Source organism: Taudactylus pleione, unplaced genomic scaffold, assembly GCF_031769625.1.
Source record: "Taudactylus pleione unplaced genomic scaffold, aTauple2 ptg001408l, whole genome shotgun sequence".
NCBI classification, from domain to species: Eukaryota; Metazoa; Chordata; class Amphibia; order Anura; family Myobatrachidae; genus Taudactylus; species Taudactylus pleione.
In genome coordinates, this window is record NW_028285808.1 from 1,280,567 (window position 1) to 1,307,337 (window position 26,771).

A 26,771-nucleotide genomic window follows, 5' to 3' on the forward strand; every position below is an offset into this window, starting at 1 on the left:
CTGCCTTTTATCGGGTACATACTGGCGTAAATTTACCCCGGTATGTACTTAGAAATACATTTTAAATGGCAAAGGACTGCTCTCCCGATAAGAGCTGTCCTTTGCGATAGCCCCAGATAGAGGGGCTTCTGGGTTTAACTTGCAGAAGTCCCTCTGGAATCCGCCTGTACAGAAAGACGCACTCCGCGGGGGAAGCTGGGAGGGATCCGATTGGATCCCTCTCTGGAGGCGCCCCGATAAGAAGCTCATATACACTTCTGTTGGGTAACACCATCTAAAGACGGGACAAAGCTGCGGAGGACATCTGAGAAATGCGGTAAAACCCCCGAAAACTGCTTTTTTGGCCGTTTTACTGCATTTTTGCCAATTAGTACATTCCGCCGAATATCTATAGAATACAGACTGCACTTGGTAATGGTATCCGATGTGCAAAGATGAAGGGCGGGATGTGCGAAGCATCGCTTCCCGCGATGCGGTACATCCCACCTATCTTCGGGTACATACCGCGGTTCATCACCGCGGTATGTACCAAGAATATCTCAACGGACAGCTGTTCCGATAAGAGCTGTCCTTAGCGATGGCCCCGGACAGAGGGATTTCCGTGTTTAACACCCAGAAGTCTCTCTGGCGTTGTTCTGCGCACGAACAGAAGGCCGCGGGGGTAATTACCGGGATCTCAGGGTAAGCTTCCCGGTAAGAAGTCCATAGGCTTCTTTTGGGTAATGCCACCTTCAGGTGGCGTTTCCCATACATTTGGGGAATGTGGTAAAACCCCCGAAAACTGAATTTTTGGGGATTTTACTGCATTTTCGCCTTTAGTACATCCCACCCGAAGTGTATGAACATGTTGAGATTAATCAGCATTTTATTTTGCGATGTTCTTCAGCCTCACATTGTATGTTCTTGGCAGTTATGTGTATTTTTGTTTTAATCTTTTAGGTGGGAAAACTGCGAGAAAAGATACAAGACGTCAAGCAGGAGAGAGAACAGGAGCAGCACAGGCATACCGTACACGTTTCCGAACTGAAGGCAAAGTTGCACGAGGAGAAGATGAAGGAGCTTCAGTCTGTCCGGGAGGTGATGATACGCCAACATGAACTAGATGTCGCCCGCGTGGTGAAAATTAAAGACTCTGAAATTCAGCGTTTACAGTCGACACTCAACGTCTTACGGGATGGGGCGGCGGACAAAGTGAAAACTGCTTTACTGAACGAGGCTAAAGAGGAGGCCAGGAGGTCATTTGATAGCGAACGCATTAAACTACACCAGGAGATACTGGAATTAAAAGCTGGCAAAAAACAGATGGAGGAAGCCCTGAACAACGTCATGCAGGCGGATAAAATGAAAGCCGCAGATTTGCGGACAGCTTATCAAACTCATCAGGACGAGATCTCTCGGATAAAGCGGGAGAGTGAACGAGATATCCGCAGGCTGGTGAGTCCACGGCTGCCATTTATATCTGTACACAAATTATATTTATAATAGGGAAAAAATGGTGGTATATATCTCTGTACACGTTTGAAAACACACATTGGACAGCCTCTGCTAGTTGGGGATAATCTAATCCCATACCGCTTAATTTCCAGTGCTTCGCTTATAGGCCCTGATTCAGAGCCGGACGCTCTGGAAGAGCGCTCGCTCTGAATCAGGGCGTTTGTTTGTTTTTTTTGGAGAGGCCTCCAGGCCGCTCGCATAGCTGTGGGTTACCACCCACAGCTATTGCGAGCGGCCAGGATGATGGTCACGATGGTCAAGACCATCGCGACCATCGGGCTTGCGACGAGACCATTGTGGTAGGGTCTCGTGGCCGCAAGCCCCAGAGAGCTTCTGGCTCTAATAGAGCCGGAAGCTCTCCCACTGACATCACTGGTGATGTCAATGGGGCCGCCCACAAATGGCAGGCGTTCGCATGGGAACGCCTCCGTTTGTGAAGCCACCCCCAGGGCACGCCTCCAAAACGGTGCGAGCTGTCGATCAAAATTTTGGTGCAATACCCGGAGCGACAGAGCACCCGTCGCTAGCCGGGTCTCGCGCATGCGCACGTCGGAGCCGGCTCCGGCATGCGCAGTGGCCTAACATCAACCCACTCGCGAGCGCATAGCGCTTGCGAGCTGGTCTGAATCAGGCCGATAGTTGGGAAATGAGAGGTGCACAGTATATGTTGTCATTGACCACTAGGTGGCAGATTGTAGCTCAGTACATGTTTGGTGAATCCAAATGGAGCAAATGCCACTGTCCGTTGGGTCAAGAACTGGATTACAGAATAATACGCTTCTGATGGATTGAGTCTGCTAGTGCTGATTGCTCTTTCCTCTTCCAGCCGTGCTGGTGTTGTAAATATATCTTGCGATAAAAGTGGGATCCCAAGAAGTGGTCCACACTGTACAGATAGGCTACATAGGGACAACTTTTCTTAAAGGAGACCTGTCCATTAGTTCTCATTAAGCTTTGAAATAGAAAGTTGTGGGTAAGCAAGTACCGCACACAGCGTATTGTGGTTATTTTCTGGGCAACTTCTGTTGCCAATTGCAGCACCTTCCTCCCGCTCTTCAGGACTCCTAGCTCTCATGACCTGTAGCAGGATGGAGGGGAAGAGACAGAGTTTTTCCTAGCATGGGTCTGGATTCTAATTACATGAGGGTAGCTCTGAGCAGGACTGAGAGACAGCTACTACAACCTCTACATTACTCCCAGTGCTATTTACTAGTCTGGTGCTCTGGGAGGGCTGATTAGAAGACTGTTTGGGTGGACGAGAGAGACCTAGCGCTGGTCACCATTGGTGATGGCGTATTAGGCAAGTTACCTACTGTACATTGCCTGTGATAATCTGTGGAGACTGGACAATATATTTTTTTCTTCTTCAGGGTCCATAGGACTCCACAGGGAGACAATGTGGTGTAGGTGGGACCTGGAGGACCGGACACCAGCAGCAAAACTTTTCAATCCCTGGATGCTCCGGTCCTTCCCCCTATACCCCGCCCACAGCCTGAGGGCAACTCGTTGGTATCCGGCAGGAGCTGGTTCACCATTTTAACAGTGGGGCTGCTATTAATCAGTCCAAGCTTACTTTTATGATTTTATTTATTTTTCATTTATCTACTAATGAGCAGCAGCGCGAGACAGTCCATGGAACGTCTGCACTGCTGTTCCATCACCCCTCCACGGCGCCGTGACACCAGCCCTCGGTTAAGTACTCTCTGCGGGGCTCAGGGGGCAGCCAGACGTTAACACCAGTTCGTCCAGGACTCTACTAGACCACCAGGGCATTAATAGCACTGGCTTAGGGAATTTTGTAAGGCCAGGGGATCCAGTGGTTGAAGTCAGCATAGGGTTCAAGGCGCTCTCCCTGAGGCCCATCCCCCAGCTCAGGGAGCCATTCCACTGCGGCTTTTCTACCTCCTGATCTGCTCCTTCCTCACCCTCCGCCCCCTCTGAGACTCACGGCAGCCATTTTCTGCATTCAGGTCTCCCGGAACGCCGGGTCCAGTCTCCCTGGGCCAGGTTATACATTGCTATAGTCTACCAGCCACTGCGGTCTGTGTATATGATTTTAGTGACCGCTGCAGTTATATTGTATGTGACTTATCCTAGCGCTGCTTTCTGTTTTCCTTTTCATATGACTTACAGTTTATAGCTTTCCCTTTCTTCCAATATAACCCTGGCATACTAAGGTATGTATTGTACCTCACATCTCCCTATATTTGTGAGGGCTATCAAATACTACATATCGCTGTTGCGCACTACACTGTGCCGTATTACACATACATCTGGGTTGCTCGCTTCACTGTGTCAGATTGTGTGTTTCATTATACTTGCAGCCATGTCAGGCAGAGGCAAGAATAACAAGCAGCCCGCTCCTCCCACTCCGGTGTCTTGTAAGTCCTGCTCAGCAGGCTTAGCTTCAGAGGACCTCATTCAGGATGGTCTTTGTACATCTTGTTATACTGCCCCGGGCCCATCATCCCTGATGTCCTCTCCTCAGGACCCACCCTGGGCTTCCTTTTCACATGTGCTGGCAAAAATTTGCGGACCATCTAACTGTCCCTGTGGTGGCTTTTTCCTTTAGGATGGCCACAGCAGGTACTCCTGCAACTCCTTTGCCTCCCATATGGGTAGACGTACTTTCTACCTCATTGCAGAGTCTGGTGGATACCTCTACATCCATTCAGCAAATGCTGCAAAAAGAGAGACCATCATCTAGTAAATCTACCAAGCGTGCTGAGTTATCCTCCCAGTCCACCCAGCTATCAGATTCTGATTTATCATCTGGGGAGGCAAAATATGCAGACCTCTCTCACTCTGACTCCCCTTCGGTAGATGAGGAACCCCCCCTCTAAATGAAATATACCTGCACTTGTAAGAGCTGTAAATCTATTATTCAAATAGAAGAGACAGAACCTGCTCCTAAGGCAAAACAGCTTTAAACGACAAAAAGTAATTTTACCAAAATTTCCTCACTCTGATCAGCTATCGGATCATATGAGTGAGGTATGGAATATACCCAGTAAAAGCTTTCAGCTGCCTAATTGTTTAAGCTCCTTTTATCCTCTTCCCGCTACTGATTGCACTAAATGGGAAGTTCCCCCAGCAGTGGATTCCCACGTGATACGCCTAGTTAAGATCGCTACCTTACCTATCCTTACTGCAACCTTCTTGAAGGAGACTACGGATAGAAGGATGGAAGCTTGTCTAAAGTCTATATACTATCTTACAGGAGCTATAACTCATCCTGCTAGGGCTTCGGCCTGGGTGTCTTAAGGCCATTGAGAGTTGGGCAGAGGTCCTAGAAGAGTAATTTCCCACTGATGCTTGGAGGGAACATCTGTCCTACATATCTCACATTAGAGATGAGCCTCCTGTATGGGTGAAGCAGCTATGGATACGGCTCTCCTAGCCACTAGGGCATCTGCCACTTCTATAGTAGCCCGCCGTATTGTTTGGCTCTGCTCATGGAAGGCAGATACGGATTCTAAAAAGGCTTTGGAGTCTCTGCTTTATTCAGGAGATATCCTCTTTGGTCCAGAATTGGACAAAATTGTGGCCACCTTAGCAGCCTCCAAGACAGTGTTCTTGCCTTCTTCATATAATGGAAAGCCTCGGACGTCGTCCTTTCGTCCTCAAGGAAAAGCTAAAAGCCAGTCCTTTTCAAGGCATCAGACATCAACTAAGGCTTCCAAGTCTAGGCCCAAGCAGACCTGGGCCACAAGGCGTCCACCTACCAAATCTGAGGACAAACTCTCAGACTGACTGGGCAGGCCTCTCCCAGGGTGGGAGGCCGACTTCTTCAATTCACCCAGTTCTGGTGTCAGACCACAACAGACGCCTGGGTAAGAGAAATGGTCTCTCACGGATATGCCCTATACTTCCTGATGCGATAGCAGTTCTTTTGCACAGGCCCTCCACCGGACCCAAGCAAGGCCCTGCTGATCCAAAAGGCCATTCTGTCCTTACTGCTCTCAGGAGTAATTATTTCTGTCCCCTCCTCACAGCGAGGGAAGGGCTGTTATTCTACCCTTTTCTTAGTTCAGTAACCCAACGGGTCTCATCGCCTATTCTCAACCTCAAGTCTCTTAAGTTTATCAGGGTGCCCAGGTTTCATATGGAAACCTTCTGCTCTATTATTCTGGCTATGGAGCCTTGGGACTTTATGGTGTCTCTGAACATTCAGAACGCTTACCTACAGTACATGTAGCACCTTCTCATCAACAATATTTCCGGTTTGCTATACTACAGCAACATTACCAATTTCAAGCTCTTCCCTTTTGGCCTTTCAACGGCTCCTCGGGTCTCTACCAAGATCATGGCAGTTATGGCGGCCTATCTTTGTCGTCAAGGGATCAGACTGCTCCCATATTTAGATGACCTATTGCTGTTGGCCAGCTCTCCAGAAGTCCTTCATCGCCATCTACCGATAACCATTGCTTTTCTACAAACGCGCGGTTGACTGATCAACTGGAAAAAATCTTCCTTGAAACCTTCTCAAAGAATGGGAGACCTCCTAGACTCTCAGGTTCAGAGAATCTTCCTTACACCAGACAAAATCTCTGTATTGCAGCAACTAGTACGCACACTACTACACAGTCGCAGAGTGTCTATTCACTCTGCAATGCAGACCCTGGGGTTCATAGTGTCTACCTTCGACATGGTGGAGTCACTCAGTTTCACGCCAGACCCCTACAAGACCTGATCCTCTCCAGGTGGAATGGGCTGCCCCATCTGCTCAGATCATAGAAGATGAGTCTCTCCCCAGAGGTTCACCTATCGCTGGCCTGGTGGCTACAGACGTCCCACTTGAACAAGGACCGCCCCTTTTGGATCCCGGACTGGGAACTCCTAACCACGGATGCAAACCTCCGAGGGTGAGGCGTGGTGACCGGCCAGCACTTTTTCCAGGGCCGCTGGACTCAGGCCGAGGCGGTCTTATCAATCGACGTCCTAGAACTCCGAGCCATCTACAGAGCTCTCACTATGGCTCAGGATATTCTTCAGAGCAGGCCAGTACAAGTACAGTCCGATAATGCCACGGCAGTGGCCTACCTAAATCACCAGAGAAGCACTCAAAGTCGAGCAGCAATGGCAGAAGTGTCCCGCATTCTCACATGGTCTTCTCGCAGCCATCTCCACATCCCAGAAATTCTCAGTTGGGAAGTGGATTTCATAAGCCATCACGACATGCATGCAGGAGAGTGGTCTCTACATCCAGAAGTCTTTCAGCTTCTGGTGGACAAATGGAGTCTACCAGATGAGTATCTCATGGCCTCAAGACTCAACCACAAACTTCCAGTGTATGGAGCCAGGACAAGGGACCCCAACGCGGCCTTCGTGGACGCATTATCTGTGAAGTGGACCTTCCATTTGGCGTACCTCTTCCATCCAATATCCCTTCTTCATAGAGTTCTTCGGAAGTTCAAACAGGAAGGGGGAACAGTCATGTCGGTAGCTCTGGCTTGGCCCAGACGCCATTGGTACTCCGACCTTCAAAGTCTCTCCATAGACAGTCCTCTACAACTTCCTCTACGACCAGACCTGGCAAGTTGTCATTATGAATCGTAAACTTCTTTGGCTTTACTAAGCAAACAGATGTCTCAGACATGAAAGCAAGTAATTATCAAGAATTATACTTGGATATAAATAGGATAATTTCATTACAATGGCTCATACAGGTAACTTGCTCCTACAGTCAGTACTCTGCAAGAGATTGTTTTATCAAACCACATGCTTATTAAATATAGCACAATATCCCATTCATTCCTCTTACAGTAACTGGACTCAATTATAATAATTATATCCATTAGCATTAATTCATCCATAGCAAACATGAAAAATGTATTTGTTTATAACATTTGTATGCTATTGCTAACTAGAATATTACTTTAATTTGCACCAAGTATATAATAGGTGGGCAAAATAGTTTTTTCTCATCATTATCACTTATGGAAAAACATTAAACAGTTGTAATTATGTATTTTCTTTTCTCTCTATTTTTTCTTATATACCGTCCATTATTTTATTTACCTTTAAATTTTTTTTAAACAGTATCTTAATAACTATATCTCTAAAATTGTAATTCATACAATATTTTGATGGTCCTATTGGTGAGTATGACTATGTGGAGTTTCACATGCATTGGTTTTGCAATTGTATAGTTCTCTGGGTACCTCAATCCTGTGTGATGTCTTATACCAGAGCCGTAACTAGACTTTTTGGTGACCTGTGCCAGAAAGAGCATTGCCCCCCCCCCCCTCCCCCCCTTATTTTCAAATAGGGACATAAGATAATGCACCTGAAAATGGGCCATGGCCTAATGGGGAAGGGCCAGAAAAGATAGGGGAGGCCAGGAGATGCTGGGGATAAAAGAAGAGGAAGCTACAAGTAAGAATGATGATAACCAGGAAAATTAACAGGCCCAAACAGCGCCCCCTGCCGTGCGGAGAGGTTTGAATATACATGGGTTGGTGCCGGGCGGAGTGGTTCCCTGGCTAAATCTAATCACTGCAATCCGTAATATTACTGCCGGCTAAAGATCATCGAGACCGGGTAAAGTATGTGGTCTCTGGGCTAAGATATTTTAAATACAAGGGATACTACCAGGGATTGAGTTATTGGGACAAAAATGTACTATGCATGCCTGCTGTTTGACTCTAACTCTCCCTACCACCTATGCCCAATAAATCCACAGCCCTGCTATTTCCAAGCTTGAAATACTAATCTATCTGTTTGGATCGCTCGTGTTGTAAGTTATCTAAACGCAGATTATCATTCCAGGTTACTAATTGTGCCTGCTTGAAACATTTTAAGCACAAGGACACTTTGTCACAAATATATTGAAACAATATACACATTTTCTCAACAAAAGGATACTAAATACTTTTTTTCTTTTTAACTCAAGTCATTTTTATTGAGTAAAAATTTTCAATACAGGTCATATATATGTCTTTACAGAGATAGACATTGTATAGTACATAAACAATACAAAAAATAAACAATACAAAAAAATAACAAAATAAAATAAAAACATATATGTATATAAAAGATACAGAATAAAAATAGTACATGTATGTATGTATTATGTTGAAAGACCAACAATATTGGTAGTAGTCTGTCTTAACACATGAGTATCATAGAAATCCGACCAAGGACGCCATTGTATCAAGGGAGATGAGGTTAAATTAGAATATTTAAACCCAAAGGTTTCCATTTCGAAACGTCTCTGGATCAATTGCCGAAAGAAGGGGAGGATCAGATCTCTTCCAAAATTGAGCCAAAGCCGCTCTTGTAGCAATAAAAATGTGTCCAATAACATATTTGTTTTCTTTTTGTATTGAGGGGGGAAAGTGATGTAGTAGAGCAATTTCGGGCAATTGTGGCAGAACTACTCCTGTAACCTGGGTAATTAACTGGAATACCTCTGACCACAGAGAGAGGATCATGGGACAGAACCAAAATATGTGTTTAAATATTTTTTTTTTCTAAACGTATTTTTGTCTGGGAATTTTGATGTTATAAGTGTTCTAACTGTATGCCATAATTTTCTACTATGTAGACTAGTATATTGCTGCTAAATTTAAGCTCTGGTTATCTTGTGGTCTTGCTGACAACTGTATTGTATGATCACCATATTTTAGTATTTTATTGTGCATATTGGATGAATAGTTTACATAGAACCATACAATCATATAATATATATTTGGTGCAATATATTTGCTTTTTAGATTTTTTTCTTTGTTTTTTAGTGTGTATGTGTGTGTGTATATATATATATATATATATATCATTTTCTTTTTATACTGTATGTGATTCATCTCTTTTTTTATGTAATACCGTATTACTGACCAGAGCCTTACACTTCTTTTTATCCTTGTATCTAGAAAGGACAGCATGTATGGGTCTAAAATTTGTAGCTAGGAAGGACTGGGTGTAAGAGTCTACCTGTATTATTATTATTATTATTATTAACATTTATTTATATGGTGCCACAAGTGTTCCGCAGCGCCTTACAAAGTACATGAACAAATAAGTAACCAGCGCCTTACAATACAATGCAAAGCAGGACATGGACATGTATAATAAACATTGCTATATTAGCGACCTTTACGCCCACATAAACAGCCGAGTGTTAGTTGCCCTAGTGGGGAGTAAGAGATCAATTAAATTACAGTAGGGAGAAGCACAAGACAAGATTGGCCAAAACATGTGTCCATCACAGGCTGATCCACTAATGAGTATTCAGATAGATGCACGTTACTAACAGGCCATTGAGTCTATCACTCATGAATGGGACAATGTAATTGGTCGGCAGCGGGTACAAGAAGGCTGACCTATTGCTAATGCTATAGGGTTGGGACTGTGAGCAAGCCTCGTAACGGTGAAACGCGCGTCAGACTGACACTCCGGGTCACGTGATGCGCACACGTGACTCCGGTCTTCCAACTACGCACAGCGGCATGCACTAGCGACACGGACAGCACCGCTGACTACACCAGGACCGCATACTGGACAGGTAAGTGGCGTATACCCCCTGCACTGCCTAGCGCATCAGGGCAGACGGCCACCCAACCTGCCAGTTCAGTCCATACATATTTATATACATTGTGCTGGACCTCCCCTCTCATTTGCATTTGTAGTATACTCCATACATCGAGAGGGATAAGAAGCCGATTGCTCTGTATTTCTAATGTGACACAATATCTATGAGGACCTGTAGGGTGTTTCATGTGCTTTTTCATATGGTTTGTCTTGGCTAGTTTTTTGAAGTCTATCCATGTGAGGTATTTTATTAACCCTATGAGAGTATTAAATACACAGTATATGATCTATTCTGATGATACAATTTTTCTCATATATTAACTTCTTAAATGCATGCAGGCATCCATATTTGTACACATATATTTTGCCCAATTTTTCTATCAATCATTACTGCTTCCTATTACAGATATGAGCATGTAAGGTGGAGCAATATGCCTAGACTGTGAGTTTATTGGTAAAATATCGTATTGTGGCTAAAGGCACATATAAATATTAATATCAATGTAACATTATCTCGCCTGGCTATCTATTACCCATAGTGGAGATCATATCTCCCTTGATTGAGAGTTATTCATGTATTATTTGTTTGTTTGTCAATTGCTGCAATAATCTTAAAACTGTGAGGTATTTGGGGCTAAAGGCACATATAAATACTCACACACTCACAGCGGAGACAACATCTCCCCTGATTGAAATTTATATGTATTATTTGTTTGTTTGTTATTTACTATAATAGTTCAAGATTGTGAGTTATCCGGCTAAATATTGTATTGTGGCCAAAAGGCGCATATAAATATCTATATCAATATAAACAATACTCTGCCTGGCTATCCATTACCCACAGCAGGGATAATACTTTCCCTGATTGAGAATTATATATGTATTATTTGTTCGTTTGTCAATTGCTATAATAATTTTAAATATTTATTCATTAAAAGTTAATTTTTATATCTCCAATACCTATAGTGTGCCCCCACATAGAGTCTCTTTCTCTTTCTCTTTCATGATTTAGAAGCACAAGAGGGTAGAGGGCCCTGCTCGAAAAAGAGCTTACATTCTTTAAGGGGGGGGGCAGAAAAACAGGAGTGACACAGATGGGGTAGGCGGGGAGGAAGGAAGATGTAGCTGCGAGTTAGAATGAGAGGTGGAAGGCTTTAATGAAGTAGTGGGTCTTAAGAGCTCGTTTGAAAGATTGTAGAGAGGTGCAGAGTCTGATGGGGAGAGGGAGGGAGTTCCAAAGGTGGGGAGCAGCGCAGGCAAAATCTTGGAGGCGGGAGTGGGAGGTATCTACGGTGGACAGCATATAGGGGTCTGCCTGCTGTATCTACAGTAGGTAGGATAGTGTGTAGAGGTCAGCTTGTTGTATCTAGGAAGGACACATGTAGGGGTCTGACAATTGTAGCTAGGAAGGGCCGAGTGTAGGGGTCTGACTGTTGTAGCTAGAAAGGGCCGAGTGTAGGGGTCCGACTGTTGTAGCTAGGAAGGGCCGAGTGTAGGGGTCTGACTGTTGTAGCTAGAAAGGGCTGAGTGTAAGGGTCTCACTGTTGTAGCTAGAAAGGGCCGAGTGTAGGGGTCCTACTGTTGTAGCTTGGAAGGGCCGAGTGTAGGGGTCTGACTGTTGTAGCTAGGAAGGGCCGAGTGTAGGGGTCCGACAGTTGTAGCATGGAAGGGCCGAGTGTAGGGGTCTGACTGTTGGAGTTTGGAAAGGCTGAGTGTAGGGGTCTGACTGTTGGAGCTAGGAAGGATAGAGTGTGTAGAGGTCTGCATGTTGTATCTACGAAGGACTGCATGTAGGGGTCTGACTTGTATTTAGGAAGGACCAAGTGTAGGGGTCTGCCAGTTGTAGCTAAGAAGGACTGAGTGTAGGGCTCTTCTGGGAATATCCGGCAAATATTACTTGATAAATAGGCCCCATAGTGTAATTTCCGGAGAAAGTCCCTTTTACCACACCTGATGATGAAATGTTTTGTTCTTAATTGATTCAGCCTAGCTAGAACATAAACATCAAAGCCAATTAAGGTCTGTTCATTATGGTGGGCACATAAAAATAAATGCTTAGATTGTGCTAAAGTCAGGGCATCCACAGTGGAGATAGGGGCCCCTTCATAGTGAGGTGTTATTCAACTGTGGCCACTACCGTCCGCAGGAGCTCATGTGCAGCATCAAATAATTCCTCTCCAGCCGGATACTGGCCCAAAGCTGTTACCAAGGCCTGGGTGCCATCTGGCCAAGCCTGGTCCATATCCTACTGGTAAGATCATGTACTGTTCCTCTGACACTCTGGTGTCTTGCAGTCGTGGAGGTAAGCTGTACTTCTGGGTGTCCCCAGCTTAGAAGATGACCATCAACCATCGATGGCTGGAAACCATCAATGGTTGCCCGCTGATGGTAGATGGTTTTACTATTGATGGTGGAGATGCAGATAGTTTCCCACCATCGATGGTAGCTGTGGACCCGATGTTTATATACTGTATGTAATTTGGTATTGTACATAAAATATATATTTTTTTAACAGTAATGGGCCCTAAAACTGGGTTTACTGATGGGTTTACAGCAGGTAATTGTATACAATAGTTTTAATAATTGGGTGCATCAAACAAAGTCTTTGGCCCTGATTCAGAGCCGGACGCAAGTGGCTGCTCGTTCGCTCCGAGCGATGTTTGCCCAACTGCGCATGCGTACGGATCGTAATACGCATGCGCGAACCACTCAGTGCGGCCGAAATTCATGTGCTCGCAAAATAGCGAATGCCTGATAATTTGAGTGACAGGATGAGGCGTATGTGGGTGGTAACAGGGGAAGGTGCTTGAAAACGGGGAGTGGAGATCCGATCGCAGGCGTGCTTAAAGGTCAAAACGGGCGTTTTATGGGTGTGCATATTTAAAACAGCAGCGTCATTGACCATGTCACTGGGTTATTTTATAGCCAGAACTGCTCGCAAAATTGTGGTAGCAAAAACCAACCACAAGAATAGCGAGCAGTTCATACCCTGGTCGATGTACTCGATTAATCTAATAAATAGCGGACATGACGTAGGATGCGAGCGGCCAGGGGGTGTAGTTTCCCAAAAAACAACCGCAAGTTTTGTACGCTCGTTCAGACATAGAGGCGTGAACAGACCGCAAACAGCGAACGGTTCATTTGAATAGCCACCCCTATTTTCTTGACGAGCGAGCGCAAATAGCGTCCGGCTCTGAATCAGGCCCTTTGTACATACACAAAATGTATTTGTTTTATATACACCTTATACTCATAGCATGAAGATGATGTAATACAATTTTTTTTTTTATAATTTTGTGCATTAAACTTTGTTTACATTGAGCCATCAAAAAGCAAAGGTGTCACTATCTCAGTAACGCTCAAAAAATTCCATATTTCGGAATATTTGGATATGGGAGACCCAACCTGTAACTAAGTTTCCTTCCCCCTTCACCTTGCTGCTCTCCCTCATTGCTTAAGGTTTATGCACTTTCCAATAGTTGTTTTTCTAGGAGCGGAATACGGTATTACAACTGGAGAGTGCTGTTTTGTAGCTGAATTGCGGAGCCATCTGGTCTCTTCTTACAGAGACATTTTACATTTCAAGTGGAAAATTACAGAGTTTGCAATTTGTATTTGCAGATTTATACCTGGACATCTGTTATCAGTGTACGAGCGGCCGAAAACCGTTATTTTATAATATAATTGCGTATTCATCCTCTAACAATCCTTCAGGGGTCATATTACAAAGCTTTCTCACATTTGTGAGTGTGACTGCAGTTAGAGAACCCAATGACCTGTTTTGTCTGCCCTATTTGTCAATTGCAAGGTCATCGTGTACCGTGCATCATTTCCCTACAGTGATGTCTTTTTCAGCATTTTAGTGTTTTGTGACACAGAAGAAGCTCACTGAAGTATGGGGGTTATTAACAAAAAGTTATGACTGAACACATCCTTTTAAGCATTGGACTTAGGCCCTGATTCAGACCCACTCGCGAGCGGCTGTCCGCTCGCAAGTGGGTCGATGGTCTGCACTGCGCACGCGCACGACGGAGGGAGCTCCGTCGTGCACATGCACGAGACGCGACGAGCGAAGGACTTTCCTTCGCTCGTATTGTCTGATCAAAGGGGGTGTGTTGTCGATGTTGATTGACAGCACGCCCCCTTTGGTGGGCGTGCCGGGGGCGTGCCTGCCACACGGAGGCGTTCCCAAGGGAACGCCTACCGTCAGAAGCCGGCCCCACTGACATCACTAGTGATGTCAGTGGGAGTGATTTTGGCTCTGATAGAGCCAAAATCACTCCTGGCCCTGCGGTTGAGAAACTCAACCGCAGGCTTCTGCTCGCAGTGGCGATGGTCAAGACCATCGCGACCATCATCCTGCACGCTCGTATATGCTGTGGGTGGTGACCCACAGCTATACGAGTGTCCAGGAGGACGCTCCATATTTATGGAGGTGGGCCCTGATTCAGAGCGAGCACTCTGGTCAGAGCGTCCGGCTCTGAATCAGGGCCTTAGAGTGGCGCACATGTCTACACTAATGAAGGATTGCTATAGTTGTACAGTAGTTCAGGGATGTAGTCAGGATAAGAGGCAGGGGCGTATCTATAATGGGTGCAGGGTGTGCGGGGAACACTGGCCCCTAGGTCCGGGGGGCCCCGCACCGCACACCCTGCACCCATAATAATACTTACCTCTCCGGAGTCCCACGTCGGCGCGGGGGCCCGGCGCTGTAAAACGACTGGAAAATGGCCGCGGTGGCCATTTTCCCGTCGTATGCGCAGTACAGGGAAAATGGCTGCCGCTGCCATTTTCCCAGTGACCTCTGCATACACTATAGACTCTATTGCCCAGAGTCTATAACTCCGGCGCTGGCCGCGCACAGCTCAGTGCGCTGCCGGGCGGAGAGGAGGGGGCCCATGTCAGAGACTGCACATGGGCCCCCTCCTCTCTAGAAACGCCCCTGAGAAGAGGAGTAGCGTGGGTGGAACCATGGTGCCTGGAGAAAGTGCATGTCATACCTCCCCCCTCCTTGTTGTGAACTGTGCCAGTGGGGTATGGTCAGCCTGCGGAGAAAAAGTGGAGAGAAAAAGAGCAAACAGTGGCAGTATGACACTTGGCATTGAGGTCCCATTGGGGGAATAGAATACTTCTCCCAATGGGACCTGGATGGCGGCCTCTGTCCATTTTGGCGCTCGGAGCTCATGCTCCACCGGAACCACCCTCGCTACTCCCCTGGTCAGGGTACTGACTGTCACAATAGCAGCAGCAGAACTTCGATGGCCAAAATACAGACAAATCCCGACGTTGAGTATTAGGGTTAGGCCTAGGGGGACGGTTAGGGTTAGTCTGCAGAAGGGATTGGATAGGGTTAGAATACACACAAAAATTTGTTTTGACTGTCGGGATTCCGCTGCCGGTATTGTGGCTGTCGGGATGGTCACCGCCGGGATATGCTACGCTACAGTGTCGCAGCATGCCTATATTCTGTGTGCGACTGCGGGTGTATCTGCATGCAAAATGCTATGTTACAGTGTCACTAGCTGTGCAGATACACCCGCAGTCGCACACAGAATACAGGCATGCCGCGTATCATTGTAATCAGCAGAAGCTGTTTGTGTGTCCTATTTGCATCACTTTGCGAACAAGACGCATTTGAAGGTAAAAAGTCTCATAACACTCTGCGCTACCGATGTGCTCATGATTAAGGTGGTCGCACACCGAAACGGCCGTCTGGCCCAGGGCTGCTGAAGGGTCACCAGGTTTATGCTTAGGCCCGTCTTCAATTTGAGGCGAAAAGTCCAGTCTTTTCTCCTTCTTCACCTGTTTACCAGGCGGAAAGGTATTGCGCGCTTGCCCGCTATTCCCCGTATTCAATTTCAAAGTAGGCGAAATCAGGAACCGATGAAACTTTGATCGGCGAAAAAAAAAAAACGGGAATTTTCGGGAAATAATCCTAGGACCCCCCCCTAAAGATGTCCAGACATGGGGGATAACTATGGGTACCCCCGTTTTTGCCTGCAGAAGAAAGCCGAGTTTTTAAATAGCCGCGGCAGGTGCATAAATGCGGCTTTGAAGGTGATGCAGAAGAGCATTTAGAAGTTTTTTTGGGGAAAAATAATAATTATGGCCATCAAATTTGGGGTACTTGAAAATGGATGCAAGCATATTTTTAATTCCCAGAAATGATTTTTACAATTCTGCAAAAATGCACCCGCAATGAAGAAAACACCTGCCGCATATAAAGGAACCACTCTGGACTCAAGTGTGTACCCTATTTTTTTTTTTTTTTTGAAACCCCAAAATTTAAATATATTTTTGGGGTGTCCCTATTTATTTAATTTTTTTTAACACAGATCGTTTTAAGGGGGCATTCCAAGGGTGCAGGCTATTTTTTTTTTTTTAAGCCTGCACCCCTAAACCCCAATCCTGCATTTTTTTTTTACCAACACAAGGCTGCCGAAAAATTATTCCCGTTTTTTTAACATTGACTTTTCGCAGCGGCGAAAAGTCAATGTAATTGAATACGGAGAAATTGGAAATAGGCGAAAATTATGTCATCGACGATAATTTAACGCTGATGACTGACTTTTTGCCTTACATTGAATATGGCCCTAAGTACTTAATACAGTATGTACTGCCTCCTGCTATGTGACTGACAGCTAGCTTCTCATGTTTACTATTGAGCATGGCTATTTTTTATGATGTAACATTATAAGAATTTTTTGCATATTCAGTTGGTGTGCTGGTCTCTTCCTTGTCCTTGATAGGACTTGAGTGTACTGCACTCATCATTTATGTGATTACAGAACCCATTCTTTCGCTGTAAGAATGTGTGTGTGTGTGTGTGTGTGTGTGTGTGTGTGTGTGTGTGTGTGTGTGTGTGTGTGTGTGTATATATATATATATATATATATATATATATATATATATATAATATTTTAGAGGAGAGTGAGGAGGCAGCAGGAAAAATCTCCTCCTCATTCTGGTCCTACCCCAGGCTGTGCAGTACAGGATTTGTGCCATCGTGCTGTGGAGAGTAGATTGTGTACATGGATAAAAATGAATAATGTATATATCTCACTGGCCACTTTATTAGGTACTCCTTTCTAGTACTGGGTAGGGTCCCCCCTTTGTCTCCAAGAAAAAAAGCTGGAAATACTTGTGACGTGGATTCAACAATGTGCTGGAGAAATTCCTTTGAGATTCTGGTCCATGTTGTCAAGTTAGCCTAACACAGATTTGTCCCCTGCACATTCATTCTGCGAATGTCCTTTGACTCCACATTCCGAAGTGCTCTATTGAGACCTGGTAACTGGAGGCCATTGGAGTAGTCTGAACTCATTGCCATGTTTGTGGAACCAGTGTGAGATGATACTGTGTGGAGTGACGCGTTATCCTACTGGAAGTAGCCAATAGCAGGTGGCTAGACTGTGGCCATCAAGGGATGAACATGGTCGGCAGCAATACTCAGATAGGCCGTGGCATTTATGAGAAGCTCAGTTAGAATTACGGAACCTTATGTGCCAAAAAATATATATTTCCCGCACCACCACACCATCAGCAGCCAGAGCTGTTGACACCAGGCAGAATGAATCCATGTTGTTTGTACCAAATTCTGATCCCTACCAATCATTCCATGGTCAAAGTTGCCTAGATCACTTTTTTTTTTTTTTTTTTTTGCCATTCTGCTGTATGATCTGAACAACAACTGAACATCTTGACCATCTTCATGCTTTCACTGAGTTGCTGCCACATTATTAGCTGCTTAGATATTTGCATTAACAAGTACAGGTAGGTGTACCTAATAAAGTGTGTGTGTTCTGGGGAATTTAGATTGTAAACTCCAATGGGGCAGAGACTGAATGATTAGATATTTTCTGTACAGCACTGTGTAAACTTGCTGGCACTATATAAATAAATGATAATAAGCAATAGCCTTGTATATACTGAATATACTTAAAATATTGTGAATCATGTATGTCAGATTATTGTAGGAGTTTTAAAAATATATATATATTTTAAAATAGTACAGTATTGCTGAACTGTTATCCTGCCACACTGCCATCTTGTGGTAATAAAATATGTAGCAATGACTGTAAAAATGTCGGTCACCAATGTCTGCAATAATATTGGTGGCACATAATGCTTGGTCACCAGCATTAACAGTTGCTATTTCCATTACCTTATGTATCAGTTTTTTCCCATCACCTCTGTTTCATGCATTTTAAAAGCAGAAAGTAGGGGTCTCGTATGTGAGTTTTATTATGTAATGGACCCTCCCCCCCCCATCATTATGGCTCCAGCAGCTATGCAATAGACACCAAAGTCTGGCCTGCACCATATTTTTGCAGAGAGTACAGGAAATATAATAATAGAGGATATTAATTTGGGTGTGTTCCACTTTAAACCCAATCTGTAACATATAGAGTATAATGTATATGACTGACTCTAAGTAAGAAGCTGATTATGGGGAAAATTTATCAAACCTACTAAGGAGTAGAGAAGTGGACTTCAACCAATCAGCTTCTATCTATCATGTATCAAGTACATTCTATAAAATGATAGGTCAAAGCTGATTGGTTGCTATGGGCAACTTCTCCACTTCTCCACTCTTTATAAGATTTGACACAGCTCCCACAAAATATGTTAAGGTTTGGAGATTAGGCCCTAAATGAAACTTTTGTGTTCTTATTTTTTTTATGGAATTTACTAGTGAATTTAAATTGCCCGGTATTTTGTTTTCATTCTATGGCCCGCGTTCAGTTTGAGGGGAAAAGCAGGTTCGTGTGTTTTTGACGGAAACTTTTCGCCGATGACGTCATTTCACCAGGCGGAAAAGTATCGCCGTATACATTTTGAAAGACTTTCCGCCTAGGCGGAAAGTCAATGCAAATGTAATAGGTGAAAAAGTTTCACCTATGAATAGCAGGTGGTAAAAAGTGCAGAATTGGGGTTTTGGGGTGAAACGTTGCGGGAACCCCCATGCAGCCTTCAGACAGTCCCCCAAAGGTAAACTGTGTCAAAAAAAAAAAGAAACCCTTAAGAACACCCCAAAAAATTACTTTGATTTTGGGGGCGAAAAAAAAAATGTTGGGGGACAAAATTAAAAACTAGCGAACTTGACTCTGGGGGGTCCCCAAGTATGCCCCAAGTGTTTTTTTTTTAATTGCAGGGGCTTGTGGCAGGTGGATTTTTCACGTTTTTTTAAACTTAACTTTAGCAACTTTAAAATATGCTGGCCCCCATTTTCAAGTACCCCAAATTTGCTGAGATAAGTTATTTTCTGCAAAAAAAACTCCTGAATACTATTCTGCACCCCTTATACAAAAATGCTATTTAGCAGCTATTGAGCTCGTTTAAAAACACCAAATACCTTCAGCAAGCCAAATCGGGGGGGTATCATAGGGAACCCCCATGTCAGAGCATCTTTTGGGGGGTGTCAGGCTGATTTCCCCTAAACCTTCTATCGGATGAGGTGTTGTCATGTGTGCAAACCACTTATCATACTAACATAAAATAAAGACACTGAGACGTGGATTTGGCAGATAACTTGATGGCGATTTATTGGAGAAATTAATATTATTTATTAATTCTTAAATTAATTAAGGATGTATGGTGGCAAAGAAAGGACGGCCAGAAATCAGCCAGATCTGCTATGCCCACACACAAACAACAAAAGACATAGCAGGCGTAGATCGCCCAGAGTGCATACACATAACCATGTAAACCATGTCAAACACAAAAGGTAACGCTCACCCTCTAACTTGACTACCCACCCGTTTAGGTGATGATACTGCCCCCCGTTAGGTTGGTACAGCCAACTACCAGTCAACGAAGGGAACGCCCTTAACTCATAATTGCACCTGGACTGGTGAACTGCCGTTCTTTCCCGCCACAGCAAGGTTCTGCTTAGAAGAACCGCCGCACCGCCACCATACCAAGGACTACCCCAATAACGCCAACACCCTAAAAAGATCCACAAGAAATAATGACACCCCTTCTTCTGTCAAATGAACTCCATCAGCCCTATATAAATGACTAAAACGAAATTGAATGCCCTTATGGTAAATGACACGGCCATCATTGGCCATCACAAATTTGGCTACTGCAAAGTTAAGCTTCTTCCTAGCCTCATCTATAGCGGGAAAACTCCTAACCCCACGCCAGACCTGTCGAGGCACAATGCAAGACCAAAGTAATGTACACGAGGGCCAGGCCGATAGCACCCTCGCCAAATCGTTAATTATATCAAGTCGCAATGCTAAAGAGGACTTCTGTCCTAAGTCGTTGCCTCCTAAATGGGTCACCAAAATACGTGGCCTGCCAAAATTTTTTGCGTACTCTAACAGTCTAGGACAAAAGGAATGCCATCTCATACCCCTGAAACCTATCCAACGGATCCTAGCAGAATGTTCACAAAGTGGAGCATGATCTGAACTCATAAAGCTAGCGGCCCAGAAAATATAAGAATGGCCTATAACCCAAATGTCCTTCGTGTCAAAGAGCAAACCTAAAAATGGAGAAAAGCAGTAAATACCAAATTAGTAGTTGTAATAAAACAATAAAATTTTATGGTGTATTAGTGGGATCTGAAAGAACAATAAGTGAGTATCTGCCAAAAGAAAAAGTTTCTATTGGTTGCCAGCTTTACTATTTAAAGTGGCTAGGACAAACAAAAAGACACAAAGGGGAAGAATGGGTGGGGGGAAATTGGGAAAAAACATGTGAACTCGGCAAGAGGTAAAATAAAAACCTGCTGAGGGATGGACTATGACCTAATTAAATGTTTTGAAATTAGCCGAATTGAATCCGTCAGATCAGGCAAAAATTGTAAAATCCCTCAAGACTCCCATTGCCAGCAATGGCGAGTAGCTAATCCCGAGTAGGGTAGACAGGGGTAACAGACGAGACAAGACGAGACGGAACTTGAGACAAAAACAAGAAAACCAGGCAAGCAATAAAACATAACATTGAAAATATTACATTGCCCTATGGTTCCAAACAATCTTAATGAGTAGGTCGGATGTAACTTTTATAACTATCCGATTTCCAACGTCCCAGTGACTTAATTTCCGACGGTGAGAAACCCGCAGCAGCTGCCGAAGTTGCGGCGCCGATCCTAAATGAGTGCGTACCAAAATCCTGAGGTGAGAGGCCTAAACCCGATACACACCGCTTCAGAAACCAACCAAACTGGTATTTGGTAAGCGGAGTCCTGTTCAAGTGCATAAGCCATGAACCAGGTACATCCGGGCGTAACAATGCGTAACGCATCGCTAACGCCACAGGGCAGATCCGTTCGTCCTTAGACGGACTCAACGAGAACCACCTACCCCTACCAGTCTGGTCGGTCTTTGACCGCCGTATCCTACAAAGCAAAGCTCGATGAGTGACCGAGATATCCGAGCAGAGCATGGTGGCATCAACCCGTTTGGAAGATGCCACCAACTCCGATACGCGCAATGCGCCGTGAAAAGCCACCGAAAACGCCAGTTGGATCAGGATCGCCTCGTACTCGGTAAACGCCACTTCGGGGACTGCCCCCAGCACTGCCGGAAGCAAATGGGCGTCCACAGGTTTCCTTCGGTCAGCAACTGGCCGAGAGACCCGCGCCCAACCCCTTAAAGCCTTCGCAATCAGAAAGCTTTTAGTAACGTCAGGTTGTCCCTTTAATTTAACATAAAATGCAATGCCTGCCAAGGAGCGCGCCACAGAAGCCCTGGATCTACCCCCCAAACGGAGACTCCAAATAAAAGAAAGCATCGCACGATGCTGACCCTTACCTGCCTGCCTGCTGCTACGGGAATAGTCTTCCCATTCATGCCAAGCCTGACGATAAGCCCGCAAAGTGGAGGGAGCTAGAGACTGCTCTGCTAAGCCCTCCATGCCGGCTCGATCACCTGCCAAACATAAGAGGGGCAAAGCACAGCATCAACGTCAGCACCAGGGGCCAAAGATCGGAATCTAGCCCACTGAAAACGTGATAACGCATCAGCTATCCCATTCTCTACCCCCGGCACGTGTCTTGCTTTAAACATGATGTTAAAACGCAAACATGTCAGCACCAGCTGCGCAAGCAAACGCAAAACCAGCAGGGAAGACGCGCGTTGACGATTAATCGCGTGCACCACGCCCAGGTTGTCACACCTGATCACGATGCTGCGATTGCGCAAGCGTTCACTCCAGATTTCTAAGGAAACCATTATGGGAAAGAGTTCGAGAAGGAGCAAGTCCCTGGTCAAACCCCTTCCTTCCCATTCCTCTGGCCAATGACCAACGCACCAGGAACCATCAAGGTAGCAACCAAATCCCGTGGCGCCTGCCGCATCGGTGAACAGCTGCAGCTGCAAATTGTCCGCGAGTGGAGGCAACCACAGCCGGACACCATTAAAATCCTGCAGAAACGAGACCCAGACAGAGAGGTCCCGCTTAATCTCTGAGGACAAACGGAGTAAATGTCTCGGCTTAGTGACTCCAGCCGTGGCCCTTTCTAGCTTGCGCGAAAAAACTCTGCCCATAGGAATGACCCTACAGGCAAAGTTCAACAGGCCCAGGAGAGATTGCGCCTGCCGCAGGGTAATTTTATTGGAAGCCGTGCACTCCTCTATGGCATTACGCAATTTGTGAACCTTATCGAGGGGAAGGCGACAGGCGCCCGCCGAGGTATCGATCTCGATACCCAGGAATGACAAGCAAGAGGCAGGGCCCTCAGTTTTGTCCGCAGCAACTGGGACTCCAAAATGAAAAAACAGCGCTTGCAAAGAAAACAACAAATAACTACATCTATCTGAACCAGAAGGGCCGACACACAAGAAGTCATCGAGATAGTGGGCTATCCCATGACCTCCGCAAGAAAATTCCACGCACCAGTGCAAGAAGGTGCTAAATCGCTCAAAATATGCGCATGACACCGAACATCCCATAGGCAAGCACTTGTCTATGTAATATTCGCCGTCCAAGCAAAATCCCATAAACCGGAATGACTCTGGGTGTAAGGGAAGCAGACGAAAAGCCGATTCAACATCTATCTTAGCCATCAGCGCGCCTGGACCATAAAACCTAACTACGTTCAAAGCATCGTCAAACGACTGGTACACCACCGAGGAAACCTCAACTGGTATGGCATCATTTACTGATGAGCCTGGCGGATAAGACAGATGTTGAATAAGCCTGTACTTTCCTGGAATCCTCTTGGGGACCACTCCCACCGGGGAAATCACAAGATCCCTTATGGGAGGTTCTGCAAAAGGCCCTGCCATGCGTCCTAAGGTAACCTCGCTAGCCACTTTCTCCCTAAGAATGTGAGGCAACTCGAACGCAGATTTCAAATTCCTAGGCGAACCTGTGTCAACCTCTCTGCAAATAGGTAACTGGAAACCAAAGCTGAAACCTTTAAACAAAAATTCCGCGTCCCGGAGAACAGGGTACCAACGCAACCATTTTGCCATTGCGGCGACGCAGACGGGGGATGAAGCTTTACTTAGAACCAGCACCTTTTGGCGGCTGAGCAGGCTGTTGCTGAGCACCCGCCTTGAAGCACTTGGCAACTGGGTGGCTGCCACTACATCGCAAGCAGAGGTGACGAAAACGACATTTTCGACCCTGCGTACAAGTGGAATTATTAAAAGCGAAACATTTTCCACTGGTCGCCTGCTGCTGGCCCTGACGACCTGAACTAGCTGATTTATTCACATTGAACGCTTCAAACGCAGGACGCAAAGGCTGCGTGACCTCGAGCCAAACCTCTACATCCTTCCAGCCTAGATCCATCACCCGTCTGCCGTCCTGCTTGCGACGGAATTCTTCGTCGTACGCTCGCCAAGCCATGCCCCTGGAGGACAACTGCATGCTATGAACTAAATGGAGGTACCTAATGACGTTCAGGTGCTCCTCTGGGCGCGTCTCCAAATAACAAGCTGAAAAAATGCAAAAACCGGCCAACCAATTATTGTAAGATTTGAAAGCTTCCAAACCTATACCACCCTTTGCCCTAGCCGCCTTAAACGCCTTCTTAGCTTTATCCGTAAGTGCAAAAATATCCACATAGTCACCTTTGCGGATCTTACTGCGGCAAGTCGTTCTTAAACCTCGCAATACAGCGGTGTTGTCACAATGTACCCCTGCAGAACCTTCTAAACCCTTCTCTATTGGCTTGCGCTTATGGGTGCTATGCTTACGCCTTGAGCGACGCTTTGCCTCCAATTTTGCATATTTAGCTGCTCTCTTGCGCGCTCTGCCCGCGCTGTCCGCGTTAGATATAGAGGAAGCAAAAGAAGACGTCAAGGAACTAGAGTCTGAGAAAGACCCACCTGAACCCTCCGATGTCATGGTATCAGAGGAAAATCCAGACGGCCCCTCCCCGACATCCTCGTCAACCAGCTCTCCTTCTTCGACCACGTCATCTGAAAAAGAAGGAAAAACACCGGCCGCCACCTCTGCGGCAGGCAACCTAGCATCCATATTGCCACGCCTCGAGTCTTGAGTGAACGGAACTGAGGGCGCACTAGTGCCCACACTATGCTGGGCCAAGCTAGGGGCAATGGCTCTCAATGCTTGCGCCAGCTGCTCTACCTCTGACCCCCCCTGCGCCCCTACAGGATTGACGTTAGCAGGCGCGACGGTTTGAGTAGGCAACGAGCCTGCCGGCGGAGCTGCCAAAAATGGGGCAAGCACAGCCGCCAGGGTTGACAAAGCAGATGCGATGGCTGAGGGGTCTGGCTGCGCAGCAAAAGGGGGAGGGGTGGCAACACTCACAGATGCAGGGGATTGCACCCTATTACTGGTACTAGAATTCTGAGCCCCAGCCCTGGGAACATGAGCAGGGGACAGACTGGATGTGGAATGGCTGTAATGGCTAAGCCCCGCCCCCCGCTCACTAACATGGCGGGCGCCCCGCCGTGAGCGGGGAACGGGAAGGACCATGGGGACACTAGCATGGCCTTGGCTGCTCCTAGATGGGGCTCTATGGCCCCGCCGGGACCTCCGCCTTTTAGCGGAGGCTGTGACCTGGCCGCCGGATGGGAGAGCGCACCCGCGTGTAGGTGTCGCGGCACGCTCCCGCCCGCTACCAGCCGCAGTGATCGCGGGAGCTCCGGCCGCGCCCGGAGTCAGCAGAGCCGAGCGCCGGCCTGAACCCCGCGCCTGCATAGCAGCGTCGCCGGAGGCTCCACCCGCCGCACACACGGCAGGGGCCACCCCGCGACGCCCAGCATGATTGGCGCCGGAGACAGGATCCGCCGCATCCGCGACGGAGGCTGCTCCTCCACGCCTGCGCAGGCCCCGCTCCGTAGCGGCGCCTGGAGAAGCACCCGCCGCGACCGCAGCAGGGGCCGCCCCACGCCACTGGCGTGAGCCAGTATTCAGGTCAGTCTGGAGGAAGCGGGCAGGGGGGGGCGCAGAGCGGCGGGGACGGGGCATGGCTAATGACAAAAGCGAGGGTGGACAGGGCCAGGTAAAGAAACAATAATGTGCTGCAATTTATTTATCTAGAGCCAGGAAAGTGAGGGAAAGCAAAGTGTTAAATGTAGAAAATAGGGGCAGGGATAAGAAGGGAAGAGAATCTAGTGATGAAAATAAAAAAGAAAAGAATTAACAGACCAATGTAAGGTACAGACTATCACTGACCAACTCTGACACTGACCACAATCTGGAACAACAATCTGGAACCAAGAGGCTTTGGCCCTCACTTCTAGCCCCTTATATAATGTCTCTATTGAAAACCCGCCCCTGCTAACGATAGGCTAACTCTAAACAGTAATTTGCATACATGCCGGCCCCCATCCTAGAGGTTTAACACACCTCTTTTCTTATGCAATCTTTCGGTTTCACAAATCTGATAGTACTTTCCGCTTGTTTAAGTTTCGCCGTGTCCCGTTTTCACCTATTTTCAAATTGAATACGGGCATAAGCGGGCACGCGAGAGATACTTTTCTGCCTGTAAAACTCGCGATGTAGGCGAAAAGTCCGGGAGACGAAGAAGTATCGTGGGTCCGCTCAAATTGAATACAGCTCTACGTCTCGGAACTTCCTTTTTTTCCACGCTGACCGTTATGAAAGGTCAGAATACATAATAAATAAAAAATGTCCTGCGCGTTATCCAGTAATGAGTGCGGCTGTCACACTACAGGCACAAATTGCAGAGCTCCACAAGATCTTTGACCTGCGGGGGAAGTGGACAAGGTTACCTTGTGATTGTTGTTCAAACTTTTAAGCCATAGCTTATTTTCTTACTTATTAACCATTATTTATTCAATGCCACTATACTCCACATCACTTGATAGTAGGGAACAAACACAGTAATAAAATTAGATTACTGTGGGGGGGGGGAAGGTGGATTTACTAAGCATGGGGTTGAAATACCTGCATTTTTGTTGCTGCTGACCGACGAAATTACATCCTGAAGATTTACTAAGCTCAAGACTCCAGAGAAACCACACTTTAGAGCACAATTGATTTAAATGACCATCAATATTGTTAGCATTAAATGTACAGAAGCCCCAGACTTATTTAGCATCTGGTTCTATGATTCGGTGGCTGCTGTAAAACCATGGTGGGTTGACAGCTGTGAGTTTGCAGAGGGATACAGGGGTTTTGAAACAAACGGGGATAGTGATGGAGGGCTCTTTTTAGAAGGTCCAACCAATCTTTAGTAAATTCTGTATGTAGGCTTTAGGGGCCCATCTGTTTCAAAACCCCAGCAAACCCACCACTTAGTAAATCTTGCCCTACTGTAGGTATTGGCAGATAGACTAGTAAGTAGGAGG

At 46.1% G+C, this 26,771-nt stretch overlaps 2 protein-coding genes across 2 annotated transcripts in view; one reads left to right on the top strand and one right to left on the bottom strand.

Annotated features, from left to right (window-relative positions):
- The window catches only part of LOC148442714 (janus kinase and microtubule-interacting protein 1-like), a 144,780-nt gene that overhangs the window by 56,647 nt on the left and 61,362 nt on the right, over positions 1-26,771 (top strand). The window contains exon 3 of the mRNA XM_088463576.1: positions 940-1,434. Within this exon, the coding sequence (XP_088319702.1) occupies positions 940-1,434 (495 nt within the window). The remainder of the gene's footprint in view (positions 1-939; positions 1,435-26,771) is intronic.
- On the bottom strand, positions 19,545-21,918 carry LOC148442715 (uncharacterized). Its single transcript, XM_088463552.1, has one exon. It carries the CDS (start codon positions 21,892-21,894, stop codon positions 21,016-21,018), a length of 879 nt encoding a protein of 292 aa, XP_088319678.1. The 5' UTR covers positions 21,895-21,918; the 3' UTR covers positions 19,545-21,015.